This window comes from Accipiter gentilis, chromosome 5 (genome assembly GCF_929443795.1).
Source record: "Accipiter gentilis chromosome 5, bAccGen1.1, whole genome shotgun sequence".
Classification (NCBI taxonomy): domain Eukaryota; kingdom Metazoa; phylum Chordata; class Aves; order Accipitriformes; family Accipitridae; genus Astur; species Astur gentilis.
The window spans coordinates 3306221-3328150 of NC_064884.1; the positions used below are offsets into that span (position 1 = coordinate 3306221).

The 21930-nt window shown below is 42.4% G+C and overlaps 1 protein-coding gene across 1 annotated transcript in view; it reads right to left on the reverse strand.

Annotated features, from left to right (window-relative positions):
• Window positions 1-21930, reverse strand: part of KCNJ5 (potassium inwardly rectifying channel subfamily J member 5) — a 120553-nt gene that overhangs the window by 31533 nt on the left and 67090 nt on the right. The window contains exon 5 of the mRNA XM_049799533.1: window positions 3299-3416. Coding sequence (XP_049655490.1) covers window positions 3301-3416 — 116 coding nt within the window. The 3' untranslated portion in view covers window positions 3299-3300. The remainder of the gene's footprint in view (window positions 1-3298; window positions 3417-21930) is intronic.

Genomic DNA, 21930 nt, shown 5'->3' on the forward strand with positions numbered 1-21930 from the left:
GGGCAAAGGAAGTAAATTTCTGTCTGGTTTTATTTGGTTGTTTGGTTTGGTTTTTTTTTTTTTTTTTTTTTTTTTTAAGGTATGTTGTGAAAAATAAGAGCTGCTTTTGGAGCGGTAAGAGATAAATATGCCTTTAAAGGAACATCTTCCTTTGCAAGCCAAATAGGAAAAGTATTTTTCAGTGTACAACAGCCCTCTTTGATAGTACAGGATGGGATTAATAGCTATGAGCTTCCATTGTCATTGCTGTCCAGATTCACATGAGAGATTTGGTCCTTCAACACTGGCCTTCCCTTCCACCAGTAAACACGAGAGAAACTATTTGCACAATCAGGTCACCTGTGGGATTCACACTTAGATCAGCGTTAGGGTACTACAGATCCTAAGCTGTGTGTTTGCTAATCAGTAGTCACAGCGCAGCTCTATCCTTTCCTGCATGCCATTCTCACAACATGCTGGTTACCCTTGGCTGAGTCACATCTTTGTGCCTTTGCTTACTATCACAGTATAGATCATCACTTACCAGCACGTTCGCACAGAGCCCAAGTTTCAGGAGTAGGCAGGAAAACCTGGCTCTAGCACAGGCTTCGAGAGCAGATAGCACGAAGCTGAAATGTGTTTCACAAATCTAAACTGCATTTCACAAGTAATTTATCCTCGTGTTAGGATGAGCACAGAAACTGAACTTCAGAGAATTGGAAACGTAGAACTAGAGTATTAATAGGAACATACGAACTTCTATATAATTAGTAACATCTCGTAAGGCACTTTTACACAAGTTAAGTACCACTAGTTCCACTATAGAGGTGGGGAAACTGGGCCACAGGTGGCCCCAAGGCCAGTAGCAGAGGACAGTAATATTCAGGGCTCAAGATTCTCAGGGCAATGCCCTAACTTGCAAGCAACATCTGCTCTTAGAAGAGTAATGCTTTATTTCAGTCTCAACTGATCAAGGAAAAAACCCAGCGCTTTGTATGGGAGAATTAGCTTTAAAAAGTCACCATGACCTTAAGCACTGTGACAGCTACCTGTTAGAAGCTCTTATGCCGAGCAAGATGATGACATTGTCTGTCACCAGCATCTAACAGAGTACATCAGAAGACCAAATGCAAAGATCCAGAGTTCCCTACGTGGTCAGTCAATGATAAGAACCAACTACCACAGCTATGTTTTGCACTTCCCATACTCAAAAACTATCAAGAGGAAATCAAGAGCTCAGATTGGAAACACCCATAATAAGAAACTCTTAAATAAAAAAAAGAAAATCTGTATGCAAAGGCGCCACTGTGCTGCAAATGTAAAGTCACAGAACAAACTGAATGAGTAAAGAACATCTCAGACTTAAGTTAAGTAGTATCCTGGATACTATTTAGTAAGGTGACACTTTATAATCTTTAATAAACTCCTAAAACATGCCCTACTGAAGTCTCTGCTAAATTAAATGGGCTCATTGCCTTGCAATGAAGTAGATAGCTGGAACTGCTACAAAATTACTCTGCTTCTCTGCCCCTGATAATCTTGTCACCAGTGAATTCTTCCACCCCCTTTTTTTCTTCCCATATTAATGTCCTCCATCATAATAAGGATTCCTACCCACTGCCAAAACTCAATTTACACTATTTACTTTAATGACCTCATTTGTCATGCTAGCATGTGTGTCTACCTCTGGGACTGCAGCCCCGTCAGTCTGCCAGCAGGTCTCATTTACAGTTTGCTCTTTCATTATTATTTTTAAAGATTAAATTGCTTCCATTTCAAGGCACACAGTCTGGGAACTCCCACAGCCCAGAGAATACCGAGATACATTTGATCAATATATTTTAGGGTTACATATCTCAATCCCAACTGACTCTCCCCCACACATACTGCCCCACTGCATCATCCATCTATTTCCATCACCTTTCACTTTGTTATTCCTTTCAATCTTTGCAAAAGATACTCACTGGTTATGACATTATTTCAAGTTGTGGGAGGAATTTTAACTTTTTTCTTTTTTCTTTTGGGGTGTGGGGAAGGAGAAGAGTGTGATCATTTCCTTCCCCAATGCATCAGCTCATTTGTTCATTCTAAACCCCATTTTCTTATCTCACAGCTTGACTACTCCAGAGGTATATTCCTTCCTATTAGATTATATTTCTCCCTTACGGTGTGTCTCCAATTCTGACATGCTCAGTAAAGTTCAATGTTAATTGCATACTTCATGTTTTGTTATACCACATGTTTTGTAGAAACAGCATTACACAAACTGCTAGAACTATAGCTAGAGGAAACCTCCAGAAATACAGCATCAAACCCAAAGCAGCACAACAATCTGCCATTCAAAGCAAGGGAGGGAAGGAGAGACCGGGTATTTGAGAAATCATGTATGTCTGCAGTGTCTCAAGGACCTATTCCTCAGCTTGTTTGCAACATCTTTAAAAGGAGATATTATAAGCCATTTTCCTGCTTATGAGTAATTGCTCCATCCATTTGCCTCCTCCCAACTCAGCCTCCAACTGACTGGCTGGGACAAAATGTGTCTTACCAAGACAACCCTTGCCACATGCAGTGGCCACTCCTCTGCACTTCCAGTTTCTATAGAACCATTCGCAAAGCAGACTGGACATTTGCAAGACATCATTTGCAAATCCCGGTATAAACCTAAACTAGAACAGAGTACTGGCTAGGAAAGTGAGGTGCCAAACTTAAAATCACAGTAGTACCAGTTCCTTCAATATTTAGAAATGCTGCTCCCAGGCTAACAGAAACCTGTCTTTTAACCAAAAGTGAGAGCAATGAAACTTTCCTCATAAGAAACTTTAAGAGCTCAAAGATATTTCAAAGTTACTGAGCACCTATCTCATTTTCTTCAGTTCATGCAACTACATGACTATGTCTTTCTTGTTTTCCTTCCATGGCAAACGTTTGTCTGAAGTCCCAATAAACATTAGGAAAAACCTTTACATTTCCCGATAGTGATTTCCAATATGCTGATACATCTCTTCAGAAGCCTCTCAAGTGAATAAACTGGTCCCAGACTAATAGTACTTGTTATCTACACAGAGACATCCTTGCTTGGGATGTCTTCTGAATAGATTTCAACAGGAGCATAAGGAATAACATCTTTTCCAGATATATTTGAGTCTGATATGAACATAGGTGTTTTCTACAGAAAAACATGCTTCAGATTCCTCATCAATATCTCTATATAAAGCTAAACCAAAATTTTTAAGTTACTTCTAAATATACAATGGTACTTAGCAACAAAACTATCTTACAGGTTATGTATGATGTATAAAAGCATATAAATATTACTCACTGTCAGATGATCAAGCTTCTGGCATGTAGGGAGAAGATGGAAGATACTACAGAACAGTCTTCCCTGGATTCCCTCAAGTCTTGCCCTGGATGATCACATGCAGACAAGAGCAGCAAGGCTGAGGAAAAACCAACAAGGATTGACAACATTAGACCAGAAAAAGCATTACTAGTGTGGTCTAAAAGAATTTGCTAATACAGAAGCAATACAGCATCATCAAAGCTCTTGGAAACATCAGGTAGTGCCAAAAAGATGCAAACATTTTAGAGACTGTGCACTAGAACCCCCCAAAATACCTTTTAGACTCAAGTGGGGGGTTTTTTCCCCCTTTGTACCCTTTTTTACTTTATCTGTGGAGGACTTGTGTCATTAGCATACTCTTCTGTGCAGCACAGAATGGCTGATGCCTGTGTAGCCAACTCAAACCTGAGATTGAAAAGGACTATTTACTATTTCTGTGGAAGCTGCTTTCCAAAGAAACATAGGGAATTTTAATAAAATTAGTAAATTGGAAACCCCACAGAATTTGCATGTGAAACAGAGAAGAATTCCTATTATTCCTGTTTTACAGGTAGGGAGACTGAGGCAGAGAGCACATAAATCGTTCTGGCAAAGCTATAAAAAGAGAGGTGGAGAGCTTGAAAAAGACCCAGAACTGTGGTTTACGAGGAAAGCCCATCTCACACAAGCCAAATCTTCTTATGATCTAAAAACCCAAGATAAAAATTTTGCCTAAGCAGGTATATTCCTATAAAGAGCGTCATGTTTAACAAACCAGACTTTTCTGGTACTCTCTGTCAAAAGAGTTTCCAATCCATTTAACAAGGGGTAAAGGCTCTTTCTGATAGACATAAACCTCTCACGCTTGGCATATTCTGACACCTACTCTAACTGTATAGAGGAATATTTGTAGTCACAGCAGGTAAATGAGCTGTGGACAGGGAACACAACTAATTTAATAGCATGAATTATTTACACATACATTCAGGAAAGCCATCTTGCTACACAGCAGTCCCAGCAGCAGGGATTATTAATTTATAACTCAACTACAGCTACATTAAACAGAACGAGGCTTCCATAAAAACTTAACTGTGGAGACACAGAAAATATTACCTAACCCATCCAGAAAGTACAACAGGGTTCCCTAACAAAGCCTCAGCCGTTAGCCAAAAATCGATCACATCTCTTGGGCTTCCACTAACTTCCAATTTGCATCCAGACTTGCCTACTTGTCTGCTGTGCCCATACAAAGCAATGAATCTTAAAGTAGATTTGCCTTTAAGCTTTCATTAGCTTCCAAAACAGCATCAAATTCCTCCCTTTCTGAATAGCAACGCCAACACAGCTTCCTCCCTCAGCGAGCAAAACCCTCGCAAAGAAAATAGTGAGCACCCCCACTCCCGCAATCTCCCCGCTGGGTCCCACTCAGCATAGATCTGATCGGAGGCAAAGGGAAAAAGAGACACCCCAAAGGGAAAACAGGAGAAGCGTTTGAGGGTGGGCTGCTAGGAATAACAAGATTTGATGAGAAGCTGCAGAACATACGAAGGAAAGGAAGGAACTGGAAATACCTGAGCAGAGAGTCAAGGAGAAAGAATTGGGCTGTGGAGCACAACTACAGCAGAAGCCTACAGAAAGAGTCAGAGCAGAGAGTGTGGCTGTGGGGAATTTGGGCAAGACGAGCAAGGGAAACTGGGGAGACAGAGGGTCCAATTCCCTCCAGCAAAAGAAACACAGATGATAAATCTGGAAGCAGAAACCTGGTCAGCAATGAGAAGTCTGAAGACTGGAAATAGGTAAGGGAAAGGCAAGACTGAGCATGGGACAAGAGGAACTCCATGCTTCATAGCACCACTCGGCAGCTTTAACCCCAGCCTTTTACAGCTAGGTGTTTACGTGACAGAAACCCACATCTTATGCAATCCCAAGACATGGTTTTAGAGACATGTTTTTTTCCTTGGTTTAGCTCCCAGCCAGATACTTCATATTCTTAATTCCTCCTTGTGTGTTTTGTACCATCTGCAAAGAAATAGAAGCCACTATGCTATGCGTGTTCCCAGCATACTATTTATCCTGATCAACATGCTAATAGCTGGACTGCCTGCATCCCCACATGCTTTTTTGCCCAATAGATGGCCAAGGCAGCAAATTTATCTTCATACAGTAGGAACTCGGTTCCCGTTAATGACTAGAAACCCTCCATAATGCACTGTGATCAACATGAAATAATTTCATAAAGCACAACCTCGTGGTAGAGCTGACTCTGCTGTTAACCATTTGCTAAAGATCAAAGGACTGAAAAGGGTGGGTTGGATTGCCTGTTCTTGGTGATTTTGAGTCTTACTGTTTACAGGAGAGGTGTTTGGTGCTTCCTGAATGTAGATAAATGGTCTCAGATTAGGGCCAGAAGAAAAAGCACCCAAAAGCACGTCAGCCCTACTGAACAGTAAAGAAGAAAGCACACGATCGACCCAGTAAAGCAGCTCTTCCTCTGCCTTGCACAGGTACACTTCTGGCACTTTCAAGAAGCCTGCATTTGACTGATATAGAAATCACGCTGTGGTACTGCATAAATCGCCATCCAGTGACATATCTTGGGTCAATCCTCCTAAATTCCAAGCCTCCCTACACCTGGGCTGAAGAAGCATCCTGCTATACGAGCACCTAGCAGCGTCCCCGTAAAAAAGGTGGAGAACCTCTTTACTCCTTGTCCGGAATTAGGACTATCACGTTTTGACTGCGTGCAAGTTACTAACAAAGAGCATTCAGTGTCACTGTTGTGATTTCCATGATGGTGATATCTGATGCTACCATCAGACCCCAGCTGAGGCTACATGGAAAGCCATGCCTATGGACCACGACAGTTAGATGGCAGTCACAGAGCCTCAATAAATAAATAAGAAAAACCACAACACCAGAACAACCACAAAGAAACTACCTATCAACGCCAAATACTGGAAAAGCAGGAAGGTTAATGATCCCAGCGGGGTGGAAATTCTCCCGTGTCAGGGATTTCAGGCAGCACAAAAGGCAGCTTCATACCAAATTTGGGAAGGAAAAAGAGATGACTGCTTCTGAGCGTCTAGAGAAGGACAACGGGACAGATGCAAACAAGAGCCAAAGCTTTGAAAGGTGCTGCGCTTTTGGTGCCAAAGAAGAGGAGAAACCCCACAAATCACTTTAATGCCAGTTATGCCAAGACATGAGCAAGGACCTACTCTGCCACCCAGTATCTTTCACTAAGAGTGCTGCACAGTTTCCAACAGGCTGATGCTTGCACAAGCGGGGATTTTGCAAGCCCTCAAAGGACTCAGTAGCTCTGTGCCTCAGCTCCCCCTCTCACAGACAGGTCATGGAGGGCAGCCAGGCCAAGTGTGCCCTAGGTAGGCCTAAGAGCAGGTGTGGGTGAGAGCTCATTAGTTCTTTGGGCCAGGCACTTACTTGTTCCTACAGCACCTGAATAGCCAATAAGTAGGGGGGGGGGAGTGGAGTTTTTTTGTGCTATCACAGCCCTGGTCAGCAGGTGAGGAAGAAGTCAGAGAGCTTAGCAGAGGGGGCATAGGACCTACAGAAAGTTCGCAGACTCAGAGCAAGTTCCCCTGCAGACTTGTTTTGAAACCTTAATCACATTGTCAGTTTGCTCTGTGCTTCAGTTTCTCCCTCTTTACAAATGATGATAGTGACAGCAGCCACTCACGTGAAATACTTTGAAAGACAAAGTCACAAAACATTAGATACAGGTCATGTTATTGCTGCATGTTGTGACCAATGCATACTCCAAAGAATATACAGTCTGTTAAAGGAGGGGTGGGGGCAAAAGGGGCTTTAGGGCCAGCAAGTCAGTACTGTTAGCAAGAACCACAGGCACAGAGCAGAATATAACCATTTTAGACTCCTACATACTTCAGTGCAAGGAACGCGGATCACTTAGCAAAGCAAAAAGCATCTATTTACAAAGGCACAACAGGCATTTGATCATTGCCTGGTGCTAAAGCAAACATCATTCACACTAACAATAGGTAGCACAACCAGACTCTAAAACATAGCAAGCAATTTCGAGCAACCACTTTAAGTGCATCACCTACTGGTTACCCACACCACAGCACAGGGCAGGGACAAATCCTGGCTCAAGAAGGGCACCATCACTAGGTACCCTAAGGACAAACTAATTATTCAGAGGCTTAAGACCTCAGAAAGAAGCCAACTTTATTTCTACATACCACCATAAGGGCAGCACGCAAATTCCTTCCCATTTTGCTTACCTCCTTTCTCCTCCATGGCCGTTGTTCTTTTTCCTCAAGGAAGCAAGGTAGAAGGCAGCACTAAACTCTCCCTCACAAGCACCCAGCAAGCTCAAAGCAGCAAGCTGAGCAGCAGAAAAGCCACAGAGAAGCCCAACATATACACCAATAGACTTTATCACCACAGAGCTCCAACAAAACCAAATTCAACCCGTACTTTTGATCACAAAAACACACAACAAAAAACAACCCAACTACTTCTCCATCTTCCTCTCCAACCCCTACACCCTCAGGCGCAATCAACAGCTTAAGAGAGTCCTCCTGAGTGCTTGGGAAGGGTAACAAGGTCCACCTGTGAACAAAGCCACATTGGTCCTACTTGTTTTTTATTGGTCAGTCTGTGTTGTTGGGGCATTAGAGCTGAAATCCACCAAAAATAGTTCAGTGGGGTTTTTGAGGGCTTACAAAAGTACCAATGTAATTCCTAGCATCTCAGAAATGAGTGAGCTTTTATGTATTTCCTGCTTGTCCACAAAAATATGTGTTGAGAATTCATGTCTTCTCTCTTTCTCTCCCATTTTTTCCCTTTTGCAGGATGCTAGGGGAGGAGACAAGCATATTTTACTTTTGAATTCTTGTTCAAGAATGTAACAAAAACTTGGAAATTATTTTTTCATGAAAATGTCCACTTAGGAAAAAGGCAATTCTCTTCTCTTTCAGGAAGAAATGGTTTCATTAAAAAAGAATAAAAGGTAAAATGGTACTTTCTAATGAGAAGCCAGAGTCTCTTCTTAATTTATTGAGTAGCAACCCCAGCCACATAAACATTGTTATTCTTTGTTATTCTCCCCAGTGTCCACGCTTGCAGCAGGCAAGATTCCTTACAGTACTTTTGAGTTACCAGCAGTACTTCAGTTAGGAAACGAAAAAAAAAATAATCTGTCTGGCACGTAATCTGTATTTCTGATTTACAGTCAGACTTCCAAGACTTAGCGCAGGTCAAAACTCAGCTCTGTCTTTCTCCCTTATTCAGCAAAGAGCGCTGAACTGTGGTCCTGCCTATTGCGGTTCCAGCAGAGCTATGCCAAAGAGGAATTTGGCTTGGGGAATGTATTTACTGTGTCTCTATTCTCATGGTAGCTCTGCAGAAGGTAACCACTATCAGGCAAAGTTTTTTGTCTAGACAGATGCTAGGAGACGGTAAGTAAACCATGCACCATCACATAACTAACAGAATTCCTATGACAAGCTCGTGCCATTATAGCTAGGTCACGTTGCCTCCAGACTACAGGATTTGCAAATGGCAGGATACTTTACTGTACCCGTTGGCCCCGGAAACGAGTTGCAGTAGGAGCACTTATGGGAGAGATGAAGGATGGGAAGGGTCAGGTTAAATATCAGGAAGCAGCTAATGCATCGGTTCGTGAGCTGTGATGGGGAGCTGAAGCATCCTGGGGGCTACTGCTGGCTGCCCCTGCTTGTCTCCAGCTGTGAAATAGCTTAGACTAGATCCCTAAAACAGCATTGCCATGTAAGTTCTTGCAGTAATAGCCACAGAGGTGGCCTGTGATTGGCAACACAAACGAGGTAAAGCTGAATGTTAATAAGCGGGACCTGGGAACAATCTCTATCTGCGATCCATAGATCTGGTTCATTACTTCCTTAGCTTAAATTAAAGTCCTTCCTTAATGTGGTTGGGCACAAAGCCATTTTACTGGAGAGTTCTGTCACGGGCATTGTATTTATAACTGTGATATCAATATGCTCCACCCAAGACTGAAATCCCTTTCTATTTTGAGCTGTGCAAGAAGAGGACAGAGTTCCTGCCCCAAAGAATTTACAATTTAAACAGGCTCTGGACAGGGAGAAAGGGACTCCGTGGAGTCCCGCAGTATACCAGCGTTGGAGTCAGGTGGACGTAAGAATATGGCCTGCTAATTGAATGCACGTTCGCTCCCTTGGTTGCTGACCAAAAAGGCTTTTCCATATATTTGCAAGTCCAGCTATTTGTTCAGGCTCATGTCCCTAAAGCACTGAAGTCAGGGGTGTCTGTAAGCTTTTAATCAGCCATTTCCTTACCCTTTTGGTTTGTCAGTGTAGAGCTGACAGCATGATCGTCCTTGCAATGTGCTGCTCTGTCAGCTTCAGAAATGCTGATCTCCCTCACTAGTGATTGAAGTTCTCCCAGTACCTCATTAACATCTCTCCCAGTTGCCTGCCCCACATCAAAGGGGTTTCCTGAGGCTTTGACAACAATCTCCCTGCTTCGAAGGGAAAGCTGTTGCAAGCTTTTTTTGTATGAAATGATTTAGGGGAGCTGAAATAGGATTTACCCATAGATGGAAGAAGCTCCAGTTTTGCATTCTACCACGCACAGTAGAAGATGATCCCTCCAGTCAATGGGGAAGAGAAGACCTGCACCAGTCAGCACTTTCAGCCTGGAGAACTGCCTCTCAGATGCAGATATAGGCTCTATCAATACTTCAGCAAGAGGTTAAGCTGCGATACGTGTCAACATATGGGAGTTCTAACCCTGCTTGCAAAGCTGGAAGTGCTGCTACTGGTGTGAAGCTATGGCAGTTCACGCTTTGGTGTGGACTGATCAGACAACTATTTATCCAGGAACTTGAGTGAGATGGAAGTACACGCTGCTACTGCACCACCTCAGAGCCTAGCTAGCTGGATATGCCCTCCTTGGCCTCACACACAGCTATGGCAATCCCTCCTTTGACTGCAAGACAATCAGAGCTTTACAAGGCAGCTTGAGACAAGGCAAGCTGAGTGCCCAGACCAAAACTGGACTTGGGGGTGCTTGCAAAACAGTACCAAGTGTGAATGTGTGCAGACCTGTCTGCACTGTGACAGATTTTCATCATTGCTATTCATCTTTGAGCATAAATTTTAAAGGAAATAAATGAGCCCTTATTTCCCAGCACTGAAAATGCCTTTAGGCATCACATCCAGAGCGATTTCCCTCACCGGAAAATTTTGTCTAATGTGCCCCTTGTAATAGTCACTCTGGTGCACGGGCTATGGGGCAGAGAGAAAACGTGCACTAGCATGCGTGCATGGTGGAGCCTGTGTGCACGGACAAGCAGATCTGAACACGTTCATACCCCAAATAGCATGGCAACAGGAAACTATGCCCTTCACACTGTGTATTAATGGTCATTCCACACAGCATGTTGCTATGCAAAGCCCAGGAGGGCTGCACACTGCATCTGTCTAACTCCTAGTGAGCGTTGCTTCAGGCAGCTGTTCAAGGGAGATAATTAAAGATGGTCTCCAAATCCATAAATCAAAGAGAGAAAGACCTTGAATAAGGGGACAAAAGGAAGAAAAAAAGGACTTAAAAATATGCCCTGTGCTGTATAATACTCAGATAGGTTCTTTCCAGGCACAATTGTGTTTCAGAAATAGCGTGCTGAGACTCTAAGTTACTTGGGAATCCAGGTGGGGGAGGCATTTAATCTCTGAGTGTTTGTGTGGCTTTGAGTGCTCTGCTCTGCTGTTAAATCGTAGCCCTTCTTTCCTGCGTGGCCTGCCAGCGAAAAAGCAGACGATGGTAGTTCCCCAAGGAAAAGCTGTCGAGCCAGGGGGACGTGACTGGCTATGAAAAAATACCAAGGGAGAGCAGCAGGGAGATTTTTCTCCACAGTCCAGATACACACGGAGAAAGCTTAACCAGTAACAAAGCTCCATTAATGCCTCCCTTACAAGCATTAACATTCTACCAGCATCAGGAAAGCCACAGAACAGTCGAGAGGGAGATAGCCCATTTCGTAGCAAAGGAGAAACCGAGGCACAAGAGGCCGAAGGTCCATATGTATGAAAACGTTTCCTGACAAACATCACAAGTGGACGCTTATCTGCTATGAAGCAGTACTATGTTAGTTTCTAAGTGGCATCTTTCTGGCTGCAGCGCAGGCCTGCGGCCTCTCTGCTACTTCTCAGCCCCGTGCACCGACTGCCTGGTGGATCAGACTGACAAGCTGCATCAGGCAGCTGATGTCCAAAGCAAGGAAAGCCCCTGATTTTGCAGGAATCTCAGATTGAATGCGGGTGGCCTGGGCTCCAAACAGTCCTGGAATTAATCATTTTTAAAACGGGGAGGCACAGAGGTTTCTTGCTTTGAGTACTCCAGATGGATGGGCGCTTTTTCAAGCTTTAGACAAAATCATCTCCCAAAGTCAGTGAGAGCAACTCAGGCAAGGATTTTCAGGCTGAGTGTGAGTGTGAGAAAGGTCTGTGAAGCCCTCAGCACCGATAGTAGACAGTGGAACTGATTGACCCAGGAACATGCTCTGCCAGAAGGTTCGGAGAGCACTGTCCTCTGCTTCTGAGAATGATAGTCATATCTACCCCCCCACCCCCAAACCTCTTAACCTACTGTCTCACACTGCAGAGCTGGGGAGCTTTTCATTAACTATTTCCTGCTCTGGTTTCCATGGAAAATAGAAAGTCACATGCACCATCTTCCAAGAGATGACAGAAGTGCCTCTGGTCTAACAATCCTACTGGCCTTTAACAAATGAGGCCAGAAGAAAAATTATCAAGATGCAAAACAGGGGTTTCAAGTCCATCTGCTCAAGTGATGCAAAATCTCAGCCTTTTAAAACAATAAAGTGCTGAAAAAACTCCTAGGTGTTTAGATAAGTCCACACTGAGCTATACTTTCACCAAAAAAAAGGTGGAAAGAGGCATTAAGACTGTCTATTACTAGAATGCTTTTGGGAAGTATAACATATTGTTATTTAAAGCATTTGATCTTGCTTTTCCCCAGTGCGAGCCCTAGAATGACACACTTCTCTATTTTCATTATTTCCAAGGTTTGGGCCAGGGTCCCTTGCTGTGATACTAGTACCTGTCTTTTCTAATGTTTAATCTCGTTTCCCCCAGAGGCTTCTGCTGGCTCTCGTGTACCATGTGATCCACCAGAATCACACTTGAGAGCATCTTAAGTCCTAGAACTCAGATGCTCAGTGCCCAAAGATGAGGTGAAGTGGTTCAGAAGCAAGATGCCTGTTTCGCATTCTTAGCAGTACTGTTTATTTGAAAAGTGATTTTCAGTATCTTTGCGTCTCAGCTTCCCCATCTATGAGAAACACGTGAGTGCATCTAACTGCTCGCTCAAAGATGACAGAGAAGGGAAATTCAGACATAAGTAATGTTTGCAAACTAGCATGTGTTTCTTTTCTGTGTAGACATCCATACAAGGCTCCATTATTCTGCTTTAGGCTAAAATCATCTCTCTTTTTAGTGGTTTCAGCTGAGCAGCATTTGCTCCATGACATATGAAGCAGAGAGGGTAGCAGAGGTTCAAGTTCCAAGAATGAGAATGAATGCAGAAAAGACACCAAGTTCTGAGCAGCTGCGGGTTAGATGAGGCCATTTTAAAAATAAAAGATCCTGCTATGCTATGCATCAGGCAGAATGGCACATGGGTCTTTTTGGGGGACAGATTCTGTAGAGTCTATCTGGAACTAAAGTAGAATTCTTAATGAAACAGAAGTGCAGCTTTCTAAATTTAGATGCACTATTAATGCTTTTAAAAGCATGTGCATCTATAGCCATGGAGTGTCTGAAATTTCATTCACAGTGTTTGCTCCCATCAGGCCAAATTTGAAACCCACTGAAGCCAGCGGCAAAAATCCCTCTGATTTCAACAGACCCAGTGCTTGGCTCACTTTTCCTGTCCCTCCCCATCTTTGGTTGCCCATTTGGTAGATTGCTATGTATGCCTAAATGAGACACTCTGCAGTTGTTGATACTTGTAATTCTGTTTTATGCTTTAGCCTTTCGGGCAGCGAAGAAGAAATGTTAGATCTTGCATAGTAGCTGGTTGAGTGAGACAGCAAAAGAAACAGCAGGCCAAATAGTTGAAATCCAAAGGAGGTATCTATCTTTTCCATATCAGATCTGTTAATCCAGTACTCCTTCTTTGTGTTGCAAAACAGGCTTCTCTATTGAACTCCAGCTACATTTACATCAGATGTGCCATATATCATATAATACAGACAGGAACTGTGACTTGTCTGGTAAATTGCGTTCTGCTTGTAATACGCCAATCTCTATGGGATGTGAATGTATGAGATCTGTGAATTGAAGGCCGTATTGCAATCTGTAGCATGACGGTTATGCATGAGGGATGTTCATATCAAACCCATGCTGCAATTTATTGTTTAGTCACCCTCCCCCCCCCCCCCCCCTTGATTTATAAATATTTCACCTGAGAAGAACATTCACTCTAAAACCAAGCACACAGACAAGCTTTCCAGTGGCAAAGGATGATCAAAGAGGATCGTCTGGATGGATGCTAGGGACTCAAGAGCTGCAGCTCCTCCACAATAAAGCCCACCAAAATCAAACAGAAATAGAGCTCATGCTTTTTCATGGGATCATTAATAGCTGGTAATCCCTCATTTATTTTCTTTGGAATTAAGCACGTTATGTAATGAGCAGGGGCTAAAAACTGGTGTTGGTTTTTCTCTATAGACTCAGGAGAGGTGTATTTCTTTCAGTGTTAAAGAATAAATTACAAACTCACCTGTCCTGCCAAACTCCCTCCTTCCTCATAAGGTCAAGAAACTCAGACTGATGCATCAATAAAACAAAAACCCAACTCCTGTCAATCACTGCTGGGCTTATCTGTTAGAGACACCTCTTTCTGCCAACGGCCTAGTTCTATTTTTACTGAGCAAATGCTTTCACACCTCAGCTTCCATGTGTGTGCCCACTTCATGCGTTGTTCACACCTAGTTTACTCTTAACACCTCTCAAGGACCTTGCAGATAGGTGTGAAAGGATTCCTCCTTTGGACAGCCATGTGCTTTGATAGGAAGGGGGAAAACAAATAAGAAGCAGAGTTGCTGTCAGCACTTACGGCTATCGAAGGGGGGACAGGAGAGAAAAGGGGCAAGGGAATGTATCTTCACTCCTTCACAATTGCTGTCCAGTTTCTGCCTTCTCTCTTTGTAAACAGTTTGGAGTTAAAGCCATACAAGAAGAGCACGCTCTCAGCAATGGCCTGTATCTTTGGGGCTTCTTCCATCCAAGCTGTAACTTTCCTGCAATTTCCCATGTGCAACTATTTGTGGGAGCACAGCCTTCCAGCAAGGGGTCCAATTTGTCCACTGATACATGACCAACCATCTGAGGAAGTTTAAGGCTCACAGTCCCAAAATAGTAATTTAATTACCGAACAAACTTTCCTGCATTGCCAGATGTGCTAAAGATTCACTGTGTAATCACTAGGAGCACAGGGGGCCAGGCTGTGCCATCTCATCCCACAGTCTTCAGGATTGCCATGCAGGACGTAACATCGCTCCCATCCTTCAGCAGTTGCTACAGCTTCAGTAAGATGTGTTCAAAGTGTGGCTACTAACCCAAGTGTAGTCTTGGAAATATTCCCGAAGCATCCATCTCAGTGACAATTAGGTAAGAAATATGAATCCCCTTGATACCAGTTTAGAGTTTTTCCAGTAATTTCCTACTTAATCTTTGGAACGTGCACTATTTAAAGAAAGAGGACTACAAATTTAATTTGAATGGAAAAAAATGTATATGCCAAATATAATTTGACTTTAAAGAACGATCCCACTATTTAAAACCTATCAGTGTTCCCCTTCCACCTCAGTTATTAATAGCATAGGTGCAAAAGAAATCAGACACTTTTCCCGGGATGAGCCAAGCTAATGGAGGGTTGGCCAACCTGTACCCTGTATGTTGGGCTCTTGAAGGGTATCTGGGCGCTTGCATATCAGAACATTGTGTACAAATGCTTTGACGAATCCAGCCTGGCTGTGATTTACCACTGCTAAGAATAAACACTTCCTAAAAATAAACCTGTACTTTCCTGGCTTTCTTCCTTTCTTTGTTTTCTTTCTCTGTTTGTTTTCTTTCTCTCTTTCCTTCTACCTACCTATCTAGCTATTTTCTTTTCTGCTCTTTGTGCAGATCAAATATTCAGAAAGACCTCTCCTTTTCAGCATTATCAGGCTAGGGGCCTGCCAGCACACAAGATAACCTGCAGTAAAGTTAAATTCACTTACTAAAATTACTGATACAAGAATAAAACATTTTTGAGCCAGGCCTCTGCTTTACAATCATTTTACAAAGAGTATCATTTCATCCTTGTAACAATCAGTAGACTATGTAAGAAGTGATGCATTGAATTGATTTGGATCAGGAAAAGCCTGCTACTTTATGTCATAATTACAACAGGATGAATTTAGAACCTATTTTCAATTGAAAAACAAATAAAAACCCCAGTGGCTCAGAGACTACAGGATACTTGCAGGTACATGATGGACTACTACCATAATAGCATAAAGTTCAACATCATAAAGTGCTTTCCTTATTGTTACTTCAAGTCAGACGGCTCTACATCCCTCACTCTCCCCGAAAAGAATAGTGAGATAGGCACAAGAGGCATGAAAAATTTGTAAGACTATTGTTTCTTGAGCTGCCACTTCCCATTCTTCCTAAAGGAAAGTTGACAGTCCAAGGGAAAGTTACCAATGCCCCACATATCAAAAATAAGGGTTGCTAGTTCTTTCTTCCACCACGGAGCGTGGGGCCAAAATTTTCATCTGTGACTGACTCGTCATTTTGGAAATCCAATCTGGCATGCCTCAAGAGAACCTGATTTTCATAAGACATCAGAGCAGCCTTTCCTAGTTCACTAGAGCATGAATCTCACTCATAATTATGAGCCCATTTTGTATTCAGCTTCTACTCTCCCTCATGCAGAGCGACATCAGCTTAAGTGTTCTCATCTCATTTTTTCTTTTCCCACAGTTCAACTCTTTCACATTAGCAGTGATGGGGGGGAACCCTCTCAGAAATGTATTATTTCATTGAATGTTTCCAACCAGGCTACATTCTTCATGGTCTTTATTTGGATCAATCATGTTAAAAGATGATGTTGCATTATTTAATCTTTGACAGGCATAGAATTAAGATGCAGGTTCATTCACTTACAGAAAATGTCAGACTAGAATTAGATGATCACTTTAGGGATTGAGCCTAACTACTAAGATAGCTGCTTTTTCAAGCAGAAAATGTTAACATTCTTGCCATATTTTTTCCCTGGGTTCTAGTGGCATGCGAAGGGGATTTATTAGGACCTGGAGTAAGTTTGTGGAAAAATTATCCTGTTCTTTTCTTCAGTGCAAACAACCTATAACTGAATATTCAGTACCAAACCATACTATACCAGGTTTGTTACTAACATAACGGAAAGCATCCTAGATAGTGTACACTTGCATAGGAACTTTAAGGACTTCTGCCTGAGGGCAAGTCAGATTGTATGCTGCAGACTGCTGTCTTGTCTGGCTTCAGACAGTTCTATAAAGCTATGCTGATTTACAACAGCCAGGACATTTCCTCCTGCAACTTAAGTTTTCCACGTACAAAGCACGGTGCTCTTAAAGCTTAGTTACTAAAAGGACAGAACTCAACAGCAAGGAGATTGTTATTTCATGGGAGAGCTCAGGATGTCAATGAAACTTTCCTCCTCTTGATGCACTCACCTGGGTCAGGGAGTCCACAGCACGTACTAGGCCATATCCTCAAATACTGTTTAAACATCTCAGTAAGGAAAAACCCAACTATCTAGCTCATGGCCCCATAGTGTGCTGAATTTCCACTTTACTGGATGAAATACCCAGCCGCTGAAGTTTTCCTTACGTTATGCATTGCATACCAGATCATTAACACGTCCAAGAAGCACAACACCCCTCAGAAAGTGGGAGCTGGGATGGGGAATGACAACAGGTCTCCAGGGTCCCGTGTGATTTTTAACTGGGCCTGAGTGACCTGGCTGCTGCTTACCTATTCTCCTGAAGAAGCATTTTGTAAGGACCAGTGTGCTCTGGTAAGGAGTGTGTTAATAAGCAGCTATACAGTTTTTTCTCCTCTGTAGCTGAGTTACCCCACAATCAAAGCAACAGCCTGTTTTTCAGCATGGGTCTTATCTTCCTACTCCAGAGGTCACAGATTGCCAGCCTTGCTTTAATGAGCTGTGTCCTGTGAATTTCACAGTCACTTCAAGTCTAATAAGGGAACCCACAGGGGTAGTGTTTTCAATTTGCTCCTCTTTCCTGGAGAGTTTGTACCATACATCACACGTAGCAGTTCACAGCTGGTGAAAAAAGAAAAGAATTAGCTTGTATTCCCTATACAGGGATTTTATAATTCAATATTTATTAAGATCGGGGTCCTCTAATTTGAAAGGCCAAACAGTTTGTTTTACTATGTGTGGGATATATTACGTTAATACAGTGAACAACTGCTTCCAAGAACTAATTTAGTGACGGTGTTGAAAAGCCCTGCACACTATAGAAATATTATGAACAACCAAGAATCCTTAATACTTTGTCTAACCAAGCCTCATGCATACAAATTAAACATAATTGGAATCCTTGTTCCCACCATCAGAACTGAGGGCTACTTTACAACTGAAATGACACCTAAACATCTAACTTTAATTTCAAATTCACTCTATAAGAGTACAGCATGATTGTTTTCCTCCCTCCTAAAGAAGTCTTATGAAAAATGAGCAAATCTAAGCTTTACTTAAATGTATATGAATGAACACCGCTATCAGCTGAAGATCATTGCAAAGCAGTACTCCTTGAATATTCATTAATTCTTCTAGACATCTGATATTCCCTTGTGCACACAGTAGCAAAATACTATTGCCGAGTAAATAATACCACTGTCCCATGAGAAATTCAGAGATCTGTTTTCAACTTTTAATCTAAAAGGAATGTCAAATATTCCATTATTTTGGAATATAGAATATAACAATATTCACATAGAAAACTTTTTCTTTGAGATGCTTTCTCTTGGCATTTGGAAATTTAGTTGCTCTATAGAACAGAATTAAAGTATTTAATTTTAGTGAGATTTGGCATTAGCTTATGCTTCTCTACCATCCATTAGTGTCAGAAATGAGCTACATATGTATTTTCAATAAAAGTTTGTATAAACATGCTTGTATACAGTTTAATATAGACTAGAAATTATTCAATGTAAGACACTTCACAGTGAAACATGCACAATGAGTCACCAAAAAGATGGAGAGCATTTTATGGTTTTGAGGCAAAGCTTTGTTAATTAGCCAGTAAAGTACAGGAGACAAGACATGATCCAAGAGTGAAAGAAGGCTTCTCTTAATTGGTAGGAACCTCCCAAATAAAGAGAAGCTAATGGAAGTGTTTCTTCATCTCTCACAAATAATCCTAACTGTTTTGGATGTTGTTGTTGTGAATAGTCCCTTTAGTTGCTTTTCTGCTTAAACTCTTGGGAGTTAATGTGATTTTTCAGTTAAATGAGTAACAACAAGAGATTCCTCATCAAAGGGTGTGGCCAATATGTTAAGCACAGCTGGAAAACGTCAACATGTGTCTCTCTATCATATCCAAAGGCACAACATGGAAAGACTGCCAGACACACAAGGAGCAGGAGGTGCAGAAGGGTTTTCCAGTGACCAGTGGATACCTTCTGATGTGCTACAAGATACTGAGGGACACACTTAGACCCTACCCTGCAGGTCAGCAATGAGGCTCATTTTCATGTACCCATTCTATAATACCCATCAGCTCAAGGAGACATTCTTACCCTTAAACCTGGTTTTAATTTTCCACGTCCTGCTGGAAAATTGCAAAATGTCAAGAAAGAAAATTCTCCCTTCTGTTTCTGGAATGACAGTTTCTATTGTCTAGAGAGCAGGAGAAGAACACAGTGTGGAAAACAAAGAAAAACAGCCTTAGCTACACTACAGTTAATAAAAATTAAATGTCAAACAGGACAAGAAAAACTGATGTGGTAACATACAGAGGAAAGGATCCATGAGAGACTCTGAGTAATGAAAAGGTCAGGGGAGCCTATAAATAAAGCCTGAAACAGACAGGATCTAGGGAGGCAGAAAGCTCATCAGAAGAGTACAACCGCTCAGGCAATTTAATGAATATGTTTTATGTAAATGGAACAATTACTATTCCAGGTACGGAAACTGTCCTTGCTGTGAACACTACATACACCACATGTCAGCCATCAACACAAGGCATAAGCTGATTGCATTCCTTGTACGGACTGCACCGTGCAGGGACACAGCTCAGTCACGGGGATGAAGAGCCATTTCCACTTCTGTCAGGCTGCCCCACGGAAACTGTTGGTTTTCTTGGGGACTTGGCTTGTAGACCCCACCTTCTCCATGTAAAAGCATGTGGGCCTGCGGCTTTTGAAGGTCAGAAATGTGCCATCTTCGAGTTTGCATGATTGCATGGTCTGACATTGGCTTCATTCTCCCCTGTTTGAGTCTCCTCTCCGGTTTGGTCCCCCCCATCTGGCCACAGTTTTTCCTGGACAAACCTGGTTGTTATCCACATCAGTGACCAAGCTAATCTGAGTGAAATCACAGGGAAGATGACCCATGCTTCTTTTAAGGGCCATACGATGCCCTGCGACAGCGTCCTGCCTCACTGTTTGTTGCATGAAGCCAGAATAAGAAATTGCTCCAGCCTCAATTAAATTGCAGTCATAAAGCCCCAGCTCAAAAAATCAACCAGCTTAAAATTCAGGACATGCTCACGGGCCTTCCTGAACTGGAGCCTAAACACATACAACAAACAAAGCAACATGTGTGAGCACTGACTTGCACAGAATTGTACGGGGGGTCAGTGGAAGTCAGGGATAAAATGCGAGTTCTCCGAGTCATGGCCCATTGCCTCAGCCATCAGTTACGCTGCCTTCTTCAATATCGTATATAATGAAGCACAGCACTTTGTTCTAGGCTAGCTGTTCATTTACACCGGCTAGGACCAGTTATTCATTCAGTGCATTATTATGATTGTCTAGCATGTGTATTACAGGAATAACTGCAAGACTCAGCCCTGCTGTGCTAGCCACTCTGCAGACACAACAGAGGCAGCCTTGCACCCAGGAGCTTGCAATCTCACAGATGGGTAGAAAAAACAGGCAGGGGAAGCACAGGGCAGCAAGACCAATAAAACCTGATGTTGTGAAATTAAACGTGAAAAAGATTTCTTTTCTCTGCTATAGAAAGGTACGTGGAGAGTTGTTCCAATTGCCCCACAGGATCTGGGTCCTGGTCCTACTCCCTCTCCTTTTCCAATTGCTCTTTCAGCCGCGCGGTCTGCCTCTTTATTCAGCTTGGCAGCGGAAAGAAGTTTCGTTCTGGGAAGGACAAACCCCTCATGGCCTTCCTTTGAGGGTCCATCAGGCAATGACTCTCGCTGCCTGCACCTGGCATCTGTCTCTCCTCTTTCTATTCTGGGAGGAAGAGAAACAGCTGAGCTCTGCTACCGTATGCGAGGGAGGCAGATGGGGCGTGAATTCAGTAGTGATTGTACTGCTCATTTGTTTGGCATAAAAATGACGGACACATGATAGAACAACCCGGAACAAACATGTGGGGGGGAGGGTATGAATACTGAATAGCTTTTACTGTCATTAATTTTCCTGTTACTGTGAGTTTTTCTTCTCATTCAGTGATAAATCTGCATAAACATGAAGGGTTATAGTTGTCATCCTGATTCTCATCAGGTATTTTATCTGACAGGCTGTTCTATTTCTACGATTTCCTATAGTGCATTTCTTTCACTTTTGGGCAATGGGAATAGACATTTCAGTTTCACTGCTTAGTTAGCAGCACACGGGTATGTATGCACTACTGGATATTTGGGTAACAAAGGTAGAACGGGGGAAGCTTTTGCTTCCTCTGTGGGACAGAAACACAGATTCATAGAGGTTTTTATTAACCTTTGGCTTTATCTGCATTTAGTTTTGTGAGCTCTAAAACCATGCAGGATTTCAGGACCATGGTAAAATTAAAAGACACTAGGATTTTATTCTATGAACCCCCAAAACCTTCATCGACCAGGACAGTGAGTTCAGTGGTTTCTCAGCCTAGCCCATAGTTGCTGTTTGTGCATACTATAAAACCACAATTTCATTCAATCTGATGAGAAGTCCCTTAAAGGAAAATATATTGAATGAGCAATGGGTCAAAAATACAATGCATTTGCACTCAGAAAATGCAGGCCAGTGTTGCTGAATTTGCACATTTAAACTGCAAAAAGCATGAAATCCTTAAAATATTCCTGCAGTGGTCTTATGCTGAATGAGGAGCTTTATGAATATTTCAATTACAAGATGAGGCTTGAAAGAATAGAGTTGTTTCAATTTTGAATCACCCTTCCTTAAATAACTTGCCCTATTTGGTATTAAATTAGGCTCAGTTAAATCCAACAGCCACTCCACATGCGCTGGGTAACGATGGGACCTCATGAGCTAGAACCACCTCGCTGCCCCTCCTGCTATTGCTTTGAATAGACCAACCACGGCTTCATTCAGGAGACACCG